The sequence below is a fragment of the Ochotona princeps genome, chromosome 2 (assembly GCF_030435755.1).
Source record: "Ochotona princeps isolate mOchPri1 chromosome 2, mOchPri1.hap1, whole genome shotgun sequence".
NCBI classification, from domain to species: Eukaryota; Metazoa; Chordata; class Mammalia; order Lagomorpha; family Ochotonidae; genus Ochotona; species Ochotona princeps.
In genome coordinates this window covers 159,486,721-159,499,045 of record NC_080833.1, presented here as the reverse complement: position 1 = coordinate 159,499,045, position 12,325 = coordinate 159,486,721, and the positions used below count along the sequence as shown (strand labels likewise).

The 12,325-nt window shown below is 44.4% G+C and overlaps 1 protein-coding gene across 5 annotated transcripts in view; it reads right to left on the bottom strand.

Annotated features, from left to right (window-relative positions):
- Positions 1-12,325, bottom strand: part of SUCO (SUN domain containing ossification factor) — a 74,377-nt gene that overhangs the window by 14,584 nt on the left and 47,468 nt on the right. For all 5 annotated transcript variants that reach the window (XM_058660675.1, XM_058660677.1, XM_058660676.1 and 2 more), the window contains 4 exons: positions 6,303-6,371; positions 5,466-5,556; positions 1,450-2,586; positions 74-161 (listed from right to left, as the gene is read on the bottom strand). In XM_058660675.1, coding sequence (XP_058516658.1) covers positions 74-161; positions 1,450-2,586; positions 5,466-5,556; positions 6,303-6,371 — 1,385 coding nt within the window. The remainder of the gene's footprint in view (positions 1-73; positions 162-1,449; positions 2,587-5,465; positions 5,557-6,302; positions 6,372-12,325) is intronic.

Below are 12,325 nucleotides of genomic sequence, written 5' to 3'. Positions count from 1 at the left end.
GATCTTAACAGGCGGATGATTTTCCAAACCTGACGTCACAGCACTCAGTACATAACGTGTGAAGCAGACCAACCTGCTCCTCGGCTATTCTTGAAGTATTCTGAAGTTTCACTATTGTTTTATTAAAAGCTTTTTGCATTTCTTCCATTTGTTTTCGGTACCTATGGAGTAAAAATTGATTTAAAATAACTTTAATTTCTTATGCATTCACTTAGTACTGAAACACAACTATAAAAAGCCAGTTTTTCTTAAAATGAGTCTTTCTCATCCTGTACAATGAAGAAACACAAAGGCATAATGAAGAGGTATTAGCTCCCTCCACATCGACTCACAGTACCATACCAAATCTCGCGATGTCTGTGGATCCTTGGAGTGCAGACGGCGGGGCAGGCAGGGGGCGAGGAAATGACAGCAGGTAAGGAGTGACCATGCACTACACGTGCACACATGCACACACAAATTACACACAAATTACACATATGCATTAGGGCCTCACTTCCTACCTAAAACTATCCAAGCTCTTGTGAATGGCAGTGCAATGCAAGGGCTGCAAGAGGAGGTGGTGTGTCAAGGGCTCTGAGCACTGGTGTCTAGGGGAGAAGCTCTAACAATGAGCACTTAATGAACTTTAAACATGTAAGATGACCAGCACCGTAACACACCCAGCCAGGCAGCCATGTGCAGTGTCAGCGTCTAGCAGCCTATGGTTCGGATCCAGCTCCCTGCTAACGTGCCTGGAAGGACAGCCACGCACACGGCAGGCCTGGCAGAGTTCAGGCTCTGCGCTTCTGCCCCACTGAGCTCTAGCCACGGCAGCCATTTGTGGAATGAACCAAAGGATGGCACTCCTCTTGTTCTCGCCTCTCTCTGTAACTCTGCCTTTCAAATAAACACATAAATCTTAAATAGTTAAAAAGTTTGAAAAACAAACAAAAAGAAAAATGTAAACCGTGCCCATGGTCTTCACCACTGCACAGATGCGCTGGCGCAGCCTCTGACATGGAAGAGCACAGGGTATAAATGAGTACAACTACAACTATAATTCTAGCACTAGATGAAAGAGTACAAGTGCAAATCCTGTCACCAAGTTCAATATCACTTTGTTTTTAATAATGGGCCAAACTGTCCTATCAACTCTAAGGTCTACATACTTGTTTTTTTCCCATAAATTTTTTGGGAATCAAACAGAAAGGGCTAATGTTAAGCAACAGAAACAAATGGCATACATACAATTCAAGCTCACTACAAACGTCACAATAAATATGTTATCTGCTATTAAGCAGTAGCTATAAAGCTTTTATGAAACAGTAACTCTTTAAGTCACTGGTCAGCATGTGAATGGCTTTTTTCTACTCACACCCACCACAGTTCCATCATGAGATGAACCCATCGCTCCCTCTGTGTAACTTACCGGGGGAAGTGAGCGTTGCTAACCCTAGCAGAGCTTACCTCTGGCTAAGCTCTTCCAGATAGCGACCACTGAGAGACATATTAACTTCGAGGGCTTTAATACGGTTATTAAGTCTCATGAACACTGATTCCTTTTGGTTGGATCCATGTACAAGGTTTCCATTAGCATATCCTAGATCTGTAGAGTTCTGTAGTTCAGCATAAAAGTCCGTAGCTGTCCTCTGTAAGCCTCTTAAAAGTGCATCTTCTGGAGAAGGCTCTTCTTCTTTCACTTCAGGTAAGGAGGAAGACTCCCCACCAAGAGTCAAAGCCAGCTTTGGGGTGTCGGCTCTGTTCATTCCGGCTTCTCCACCTTCACTGTCCGGCACAGTGGCTGTAGGCACGGGTGGCGCTACTGGTTCCGACGGCACGGCGTAAGTAGCATCTGCTCCCACGGCACCATCCGTTACCTCACCACCCTTCTTCGTTTCAGGGGGAACAGATGGCTTCTCCAGAGGGCTGAGGCTCTCAGACTTCCTTTCTGTTTCACTGTTTACCTCAACAGAACTTTCTTGAAGAATCACTTGTGACGGTGTATGTCCAGTCTCATGTTTAACAGATTCAGGCACTTCTATTTGAGATAATGAGCTGATTTCCGGAGTACTATCCAAGAAAAGAGACTGGGACAGAGTTTGAGAGTGGCTCGGTTCCAGTTCAATTGCCTGTGCAGTGTGATTCATCGAATCGCCTTGGTGCATGCCACTGAAGTCCCCACGCACTGCAGTCTCGGCTTCCGTGTCCACGCTCCCACTGTCCGACTCTCGACTCAGTGTTTCTGAAACATCCACAGTTTCTTCAGGAAGTACTAACTGTGGTGGAGCTGATGCCAGAGGCTCTCCTTTGCTCACAGCAACTCTGCTGTGCTGAAGGTAACGAGTCACTCCAACCGAACACCGCCGATAAACGTATTCGGAAAAGCTAGAAATGCAACAAACTGTCGTCAGGTCACCACAAAACGTCTGTGTCTCTGACTCAAACCAGGGTGCAGCTTCATCTTCTTGTTCCCCACTGCCCAGAAGGGTCACTGTGGAGGGGCCTGCCTCCTCCTCTTCCTCTTGGACAAGCTGTACAATGGGACTCTCTTTTGGAGCGTCTGCTGATGGCTCTGGGTCCTGCACAGCTTCAGGGGTCACATACCTAAACATATTGATCAGAAGTGTAAATCATTTTCAGTACAAATCAAAAGTAAAATATGCTGAAGATTATATAGACACACTGGCTACAAATCAAGAACAAACAATAAGCACCGCTCCAAAATGGTAACAGAAACACCGCTTAGTTAAGAGGCCAGCGCGGTGCCTCTCAACACATTTACCATCTCAAACCTACTCTTCCATGATTGTTTATAAATGAATACTTCCATACAATCTATAATGCAAGTTTCCCCCCAAAACTGTTAACAGTCTTTACAAGCCTCATCACCCTGCTATAGATTGGAAATCATAACACCCGAGAGCTATAACAAGCATCTTGGATTCCTAGTATTTATAAATGCTTCATATGTTGTGACATCCTATTTTCAACTGGTAGCTAGGTTTCTCAAAGATAATTTCTCTGTGATGACTTCAGGAATGCCAACATGGCATTATACTCAGGCGTGGACGCACACACAATCAGCTGCCTAAGGGAAAAGAAACATGCCCCTTTCTTAAAACGAAATAAGCTGTTTTCCAAATGCTCATCACAATGCAAATTATAAAAACGATCATGGGAATAAACATTTATTTGCAGCAAAAGAAACTACTTTCTAACTCCACTTTCAGATAGACTTACTGAGATATACTCATCCCATCTGGGTTAGTTTTCTATTATTAAAAGCCAAATAGGTAATTACTTCAAAGAAAATTCTGCCTTATTTTAAACTGACAGTGCCACAGTGCTATGCCACCTCTGTCCCACAGTGTGTACATGGCGTAGAAGACAGTGGAAGACCAGCTGCTGGTACATAAGCAATGCAACGCCTACTCTTCCTTCCAAAATAAACATAATTAATCTCTGAGTTCAGCACAAAAGGTATACAATATGAAAAGAGAAGGTAATTTTGATACCAACAAGAATTACCTTCATACACAAATACTCCTACTGCCAGGACATGTCTTCAAATAAACACTAATGTTACAATAGCCAGGCAGGAGGCAACGAGACAGACAATTCCCAAACACTGAACTCAAGTCACAGTGACATCCTGAAGGACCAACTAAAACCCAGAGAAGATACAGTCTCTACTAACATACCCTACATACTCAGGTGGCATTTTACTTCCTATCTTTAAAAAAAAAAAAAAAGCCAAAGTAAAAGCATGTCTGAAATGGAGGAAAAAGAACCAGATTGAGAAGAGTAAAAACTAAGCTATCAACCATCTAAAAATACTCTAATGACACCTAGAGTTAAAAGGACAAACATTCAAATTTAGGGGGGAAAAAGTCAGCTTTTAAAGTAACATCCTACCACAGATATTCACTCTCAAAAGAGTTTAAGACAAATAAAAATGAACAAGTAAAAACAAATTAAACAAAAATAACTTTAAAAAACTGACACAGAAAATAACTGCTGGGCCCGGCAGCGTGGCCTGGTGGCTAAGGTCCTCGTCTTTGGGGCCCCGGGATCCCATGTGGGCGCTGGTTCTAGTCCCAGCAGCTCCACTTCCCATCCAGCTCCCTGCTTGTGGCCTGGGAAAGCAGTCGAGGACGGCCCAATGCATTGGGACCCTGCACCCGCGTGGGAGACCCGGAAGAGGTTCCTGGTTCCCGGCTTCAGATCGGCGCGCATCGGCCCGTTGCGGCTCACTTGGGGAGTGAATCATCGGACGGAAGATCTTCCTCTCTGTCTCTCCTCCTCTCTGTATATCTGGCTGTAATGAAATGAATAAATCTTTGGGAAAAAAATAAAAAATAAAAAAATAATTAAAAAAAGAAAATAACTGCTAATTATAGATAAATATTCATATCCACTTATGTGTGTACATTAATAGATACAAAAATGGAATTAGTTTTATTTCGTTTGGAAAACTAAGACACACCATGTGTTACTCCCTGAAGAAGTCAAGTGACTCAGCAAACTCAGAATATACTCCCAGTTCCACATTATCAGACATACCCAGAAAGTCCCTATTCCTAATATATTTCTCAGGTCTTCTAGGAATCAAGGAAATACATTTTCTCTGTAATCATCCAATAAATACCTTTAGTCAGGTTCCAGATCAACATAGAAGAATATATATTTCTTTCCATAACTTTCAAAGCACAAATCTCTTTTTTGTATCAGAATACTTAGGAAATATAGTTATAAGCATACTGTACAAATGTTATTATATGTTACCTTAACTGCATCTTCTTAAGTACAGTTCCTCTATTGCAGAAATGAGTCTTCAAAGTTTTACAGAGTATACTTACTAAGATATACATAAATCAAATCTTTAGTAGCTATAGCCAATCATGTAAGTCATTACGGACTTGTTATATATTACAGCTAAGAGAGACACTCCCAAAGAAGTACTCAGCTACTTTAAAAGAACAAAAAAAGAGAGGGGAATGGTTACCTATATACACATCCTTGTCCAAACTGACATAACACAATGAGGAGAAAAACCTGTATAATCCAGTTTATGAAATGGAGCACCAAGTGTGTTGTGTGACAGAATAACTGCTCTTTAAGGTCGCCAGTACTTTTTGTAGTTTTACAGAGGAACCAGAGATGCACAAGCAATGCTTTTAAACTTATTTAAACAAACCAGCCACCAAAGCTCGTCCTTAAGCCAATAGTTTGCATAATCAAGTCAATAAGGGAACGTTAGGGGACTGTGAATGATCACAGTAGTATATGACATCAAATGCTTCTTCTAGAAAGAAGTGCTTCTCTGGCACCCAGACATAAGGAGAGGCTCAAGATGTCCTAAGTTGCTGTAGGATGCTCTACACTTCAAAGCTCTCTACAGAGAATAGTTTCACACAAGAGTTACAAGTCCTCTTTTTACACTAATGTACCCAGCTCTCTGATAGCACTCTATTAAAACTTACTCAGGTGCCGGAACAGGAGTGGAACCAGGAGCCGACTCCGGCATTTTAGGTGCAGCTGTGGCTGTGGCATTCTCAGATATACTTTTATTTCCTATGTTAAGAAAGATGTCAATGTTGAGTTCAAATTTGTGAAGAGCTCTATCATGACAATACCTTACCATAACAAATAAAGGCCTTTGGCTTTCAGGGGAGAAGACAAGAGTCAGGTAAGCTTGCTACTGCAGCCTTTTCTATTCAGAGTTCTTCTAGAAAGGAATGGATCCTATAAGATCACAACTACAAGTAATACATACTATCTGCCAGCTTCTCAGATACTTAACGTAAGATGGCAATGAATTTTGCATAGTCTTACATGATTAATATGCCTTCCAGACACCTGGGAGAAATACTGAAGAGGAGATAAATGTTCCACTTTTAAGTTTGCACTAGGAACTAACAAAAAAGACAAAACTGTTTCTCCTTGAAAATAATATTCTTATATTCTATTCTGTAACAATAAAATGACTTCCTAAATCAAATTACTGGCTCCATAAAGAGAAAACAAATGAAGTACACCCCTGGGACGTCAGCATGTCAGTGACGACAAGCGGTAAGTCACCGTTACAGCGAGGGAGGACTGGGAAACAACACATTCACTTTATGTACACACGACTTCCTGGTGAAAAACAACTCAGGAATCCCAATACGCAATCAAGAGTAGAATTCTGGAAAGCTCCTTTTGGGTCACATATTTCTACATGAAAAATCAAATTTTCTTAGCTTATGATTGACTTTTTCCTAACTAGAACGATCCCTGGACTGCAGATGACTTAGAAAGACTCTTAAAACAATACGTACCTTCCGTGAAGTCTTCAGTCTTTGCTCCCAGAATATTAGCAGCAATATTTACCATATTTAGAATGGCATCTAAAACAAAATTCAATCAGAAAAACACCGATACAGCCAAGTATTACAATATGGATATCAGATAGTCCAAAACTGCAGCGGTCTTTCTGTATTTCTTCTCACTCATGCCTTTTTATCTCCCTTACTAATTCAGTTCAAAGCAGGAATCAAACACATTTTAGCCTCAGATACAAAGCATAAATCTGAATTCCTAGGAATTTTAAATTTAAATACACTTTTGGTTGTAAAGTTTTCCCAAAACTTTTTGAAAACAGTATTCACCAGATTACCAAAAGGTGTAATTCAATATACAGTCTGTACTAGATCTGCAAATGTGATAATCAAAATCCATATTTTCTTTAAAAGAAAAAAAAAATTCTACAATTTAAGACAAAAAGAGTTCGAAGGAAAAAAAGTTTTCCCAAATGGATGATTGTGATTTTTAATTATTAGCATATAATATTAGTAACACTATTAAATTCCAAATTCATAGTGCTCCTAGAGAACAAATACCTCTGATTATTTTTCAAAAACTCACTGGTCACAATGACATTTTGTTGATGATTATACAGACACAATGTTTCATGATTTGCATGGAAATGAAGCAAAACAGGTAAAAGTCAAAACCATACAACCCTTCAGGGTTGTGACCGAATCACTGGCCTGCTGGCTAACACTGTCGCTCCTCCCAGGAAGGATATCTGGGTCAGTCAATATCTTTAACGTGTCCATGAGGAGGACCTCAAAGTCAGAGTGCCACAGTGGGCTGGTGCCAGCCACAGCAAGGCTTCCACCCAGCAGCGCGATGTCATTTCATGGGAAACTAAGCTCCCCCTCCAATTTATCTTCTGGAATTACACTACAAGTCAGTGACCCAGCATCAGGTATTCCTATGAAGATACTAAAGGCAGCAGGGCTACATAGGAAGGCTCATAAATTATTTCCAAGTTTCCACTCCTAGTAGAGCCCACCATAGCATCTCCGTCCCAGTTTCAACGTGAACCCAAGATGTGTGAAGCAGGAAAGGCTCCGAGAGCTACCTGGCACATCAAGAAGGTCGTGTACACGTGTCTCCAGAGCGAGAAAACCGACCTGGAAGTCTGGGGCGCTAGCTGCTGATAGGTCATTGTAACTTTGATCTTCATCTAATTATGACCTGATCACCTGAAGGCCATCTGACAGCAGCACTTTGCTTCCAACTGTCAGTGTGACATTTGCCACTCTGAACTATCACAGACTTCAGCCTGGCAAACGGATGGACAGAGAAGCAGCCCTGAGCCCCACAGAAGGTACACCTCAGAACAAGGGAACACCTGGAGTGGAAACCCAGTCAAGTTAAGGACAGCAGAAGCTACTATTTCCTCATAAGTCCACTTTCAATGCAAATCAATGCTACACTGTTACATAAACTCCCTTACTTACACTGTAGATTCAAAATCCAAAATTTGCACGAAAGTCTACTTCATACACCCTTTGAGTGCCAGTTTTGAAGTCCAGACTGTACAACTTGTGAGCCAGCTGCGGCAGGGCATGGCCTACGTCCTGGGGACCCTACTCCTCTGGGGAGAGACAGAAGCAGCTCCTGGCTCCTGGGAATGGCCCATTTAGGGAGCAAACCAGCCCATGGAAAATGTCTGTCCTCTACTCACTCTGACATTCCAATAATAAGTACATCTTAAACAAAAAAGAACTTTCCTATTTTATGAGAAAACTGCCTTTTTTTCTCTTAAGAACAAGCAGGATAGTGAACAGTCTGCTCATGCTCAGCTCACATCCAAACTCGTGACAGTTCATCACCACGATGATCCAATTGCTTTCAGAATAAAGGAATCATGCGGAACATGAAAAAAACAGAACAGTGAACTCCTTGACTGGGGAAACTTACAACCTTCCTTTAGGAATTAAACTCTCCTAGGAATTTAGTATTTCCATATCATCAGTCTCTGGCACACCAACGGCTTCTTCTGATGTGGACACCAGACTTGTCCAGGCTACTGCGGTTATGGGTATACACTATCAGATAAGCTGATAAAACCACCTTCTCCCATGTGTTCTCGGGTACCTCTAAACTAAGCCTATTTCTATTTTCAAGACCTTGAAATGTATATAAAACATATTTTGATTTAAAAATTATTTTTTTACACATGGTACAGCAAATAAGGTAGTTTTAGCAAAATATGGAACACATACATACCTAAAAGTAAAGGCAGACTGGCAAGAATTGCAAAGTAAACAAGAAAGTCCAAGACAAACTTGTTGGTAGAAGATTTCAATGCTTTAGCTTAAGGAAGTTGCCAGAACTCATAGATACAAGCCGAGACAATGGTCTCCTATCATGGCTTCTCCTGGCAGAGCAGTGAAGTACATTATACATTAGAAATGTTTAGGGGCCGTCACCTGGGACACTGTCATCCCATCCAGACACTAGTTCACTAGTTCAAGTCCTGGTGCTCTCCTTCTCGGACACTCCACCTGCTAATGTGCCTGGGAAAGCAGCAGAACACCATCCAAGTTCTTGGGCTCCTGCACTGACTCCTGACTCCTGACTTCAGACTGGCTGAGCTGTGGCTACTGCTGCCTCGTGGGCAGCGACCCAGCTAATGGAAGAGTCTCTTTCGAACTCTGCCTTTCATATTACACATACCAATTTTCTTAAACACCAAGTGCTTAAGTATGTGTTACACATACTTTCTGATAGCGTGCCCAGGCCCCACCCGCCGCCATCATGGTGCAGTGGATGGGATTGGGGAGCGGGCGAACTTGGGACCTGGGGATTTAAACTTCCAGCAGCCTGTTGGTGACCTGTCCCTGGGTGGCCAGTGTGCCATTCGGCACCAGGCTCCACCTGCTGGCCGCCCGGCGGCCAGCTCTGGGGTTTTGGGGCTTTGAATTACTGCTTAGGTATCTCCATGTCAAGACCACTGAACTTCTGGGATGTCAATCAGTCCTAAAGAATCCCAATGACAGAGTAACTTTTCCTTTGAAGGTTAGCAAAGGTAATGAGACCTAGCAGGTTGGAGGAGAGGGGCCAGATGATCCTTATGGGTAAGACTGATATACCAAACTCCTTTAAATACTGTGTAGTACTTGTAATCACAGAACACCAGTACATGCAAAAGCTAAGGCTCAGGGCTTGTCTAGCAGGATCATATCCTATTACCTGACATGTTGATGGATCAGGAAATGGGTCATATGAGGCAGGGACATGACATTAAGCAGCACACAAGAACCATATCTGGGGGTATATTCTGTGGGGGATGTGTGGGCCAAACCCCGTGGAAATACTAGCCCCACTGCTTAGTTCAAGAGTTGAGGTGGTGATGGACTAAGCTAGGTGTGACCAAGGAGCCTGCCATCAATCACAGATTAAAGAACCAACAACAGTCTGGACTGGTCAAGGCAGCAGCACTCGAATGTGCATCCTGATTAGGGTGTGGAGTGAGCCGGGCTGCAATGTTCACCAGCTCATAAAAGGCCAATAGGAAGGCTAGACAATGCCAGACACTGGCCTAAAACCCATTGGCATGTATGAGAACTGGGTCTGGGAGTGAGTCAAGTGGAGGAACTTGGGAAACTCCCTTGGCGGGTCATAGCTCCTGCTGGTGAACACATGGTCCAGACCCGGGGGTCGGACAAGCTGGGCAAAGTAGTTCCAGTGGCTGGCTAATGTGTGGATTGGTAATGGAATGGGATGGACCAGCAGGACTGAGCAAACCTTAGCCTACAAGCGAAACTAGAAATCAGGATGAAGCACAGGTCATGCCGAGCTAGGCTCTTGCACCTACTGGTCTGCGTGAGCCAGGGACGCTAAGTCACAGTATGTAAGGCAAGGGCTGGGACAGGTGACGGGCTGTGCCAAGCTGAGTCAGAGCAACCACTGGCATGCGTGTGATCTATGGCTGGGAACAGGCCCGACTGGGGAGCTAAGGGGACACCCTAGCTGGGTGGAGGTTCCCACCAAGGAGCATGGGGCTGGGATGGGGGCTGCGTTCTGATCAGGATACGGTTGTAGTCTCCCTTGGCACAAGTGTGGACTGGGATTGGACACACCAAGCTGAAGCTGGGCTAGACTCCCACACCGTCTGGTGCTCTGGAGGACCAGGGTAGATGTGGGACGGACTAGGCTAGGTCTCAACCCCTGCTGAGCCATGTGTGAGCTGTATGTGCGTATCGGATGAGCCATGGCTGGGCTTTAACATCCAACAGTAAGAACCAGATTGGGTTGAAGGCCAGTCAGGAAAAGCCACTGTTCCTGCTAGGACAGGAGGTGAACTGAGTAGGGCTGGCTCATGGACCCCCTGGTATGCGCAAAATCTGGCACTGGGAAAGGTTCTGATGGAGGAGCCTGGGCAACTCCTCTGGCAGGACACAGTCCCTGCAGGTTAGCACAACAAGCATGAAAGGAAACAGCCCAGAGTAGGCCATGGAAAGTTTCCCATTGGCATACAGTTGGCATGGATTGGGGGCAGACCAGGCTGAATCAGTTCACATCATCCACTGGTAAATTCGAGCACCAGAACAGAGTGTGGGTTGAGCCAGGTTCGGTTGCGACAAAAACCAGTGCACAATACGGAATGCCAAGGTGAGGTTGCCTGTATCGGATGTGACAGCAGCACCCAACCAGCACACATGAGAACCAGGAAGGGAAGGAGTGGAGCCAGCAGGGGGAATATGAGGGTGCTCCCCTGCTGGACAACCACTCCCACTGGAGAGCATGAGCTGGGATGGGTGCAGACCAGACTAAGCAGGGCTACAACACCCGTGCACCTCATGTGAGCTAGATTAGGGAAAAGCCACACTGGGCTGACTGTTCCGACTGATGCAAGTATAAATCACAGTGGGTGAGGGTTGGTTGGGCTCAGCCGCAGTATCAACTGGCAGATGCTGGCACAGGGGGCTAATTCTGTCAAGTTAAACTGCAGAACCACCTGGAGAGTGCATGATCCGGGAGTGAGAGCAACCTGGGAGGGAAATAGTGGGCTCCTCCCTCTTGGGTTACCACCCCTGCTGGAGGGCATGAAAACCAGGACAAGGGCTGGGGTGCCTAGACAGAAAGGCACCCAACAGCATGTGTGTGGGCTGGACAGTCAGCCTTGTTGAGTTGAACTAGGCTTCAATGCCCATTGACATGTACGAGAGCTGAATGGGATGTGGGACAGACTGGACTAGTCTGCTGCACATACTGGCAAACCAGGGTAGGGGGCAGGTCTGGTGGGGGTTATTGTGGGTCGCTCTGACTAGGCTGCAGCTCCCACTGGTTTATGTAAGGGCTGAGTGTGTGCTGGGCAGAACCAGGCTGGACTGCAACACCTATTGGTTCCAGCGGAAGCTGGGGCTGGAAACAGATCCAACCCAGCAATTGCAACCACCAACTGATCAGGGCTATGGACTGTGCCGGGCCCTGTACTTGCTAGTACATACAAGAATCTGGTCTGAGAACACCTCAGACAAAGCTTCTTTGGGGATCTCCCCAATCGAACTGCCGGACTCAGAACCCTCACCATGAAAAGACAGAGGACAGAACAAGTCAATCAACCACCTCAGCTATATGTTGGCAGCGAAAGACTGGTCAAACGGAAACTCTATGATGGACTATGTCAACCAGTGGATTCTTCAGTAACCTCATCGTGCTTAGAATGGCAAGTTTAGCAGCAATTCAGAACTGTTGAACTGTCATAACCACTTGAGCAAGACCCTCGGAGCATGCCCCACATCAGGGACCTGGGGTGGGTGGGAGACTAGGCGGGGCTTCTCCCTTAAAATTCCTCTTTACCTCAGATACATGAAGGAAACAATATGGAAATAATAGTCTTACCCACTTTCCTGTAGCCCTTGAACCTTTTTACCCTAATTGACTATGTAAAGATTGTTAAAAATACAATAAAAAATGGATTAAAATGATACCAAAAAAACCCACATACTTTCTGATAACCATGTCACATCAGAAGCATAATGTATTCTAGTGACACACTCAT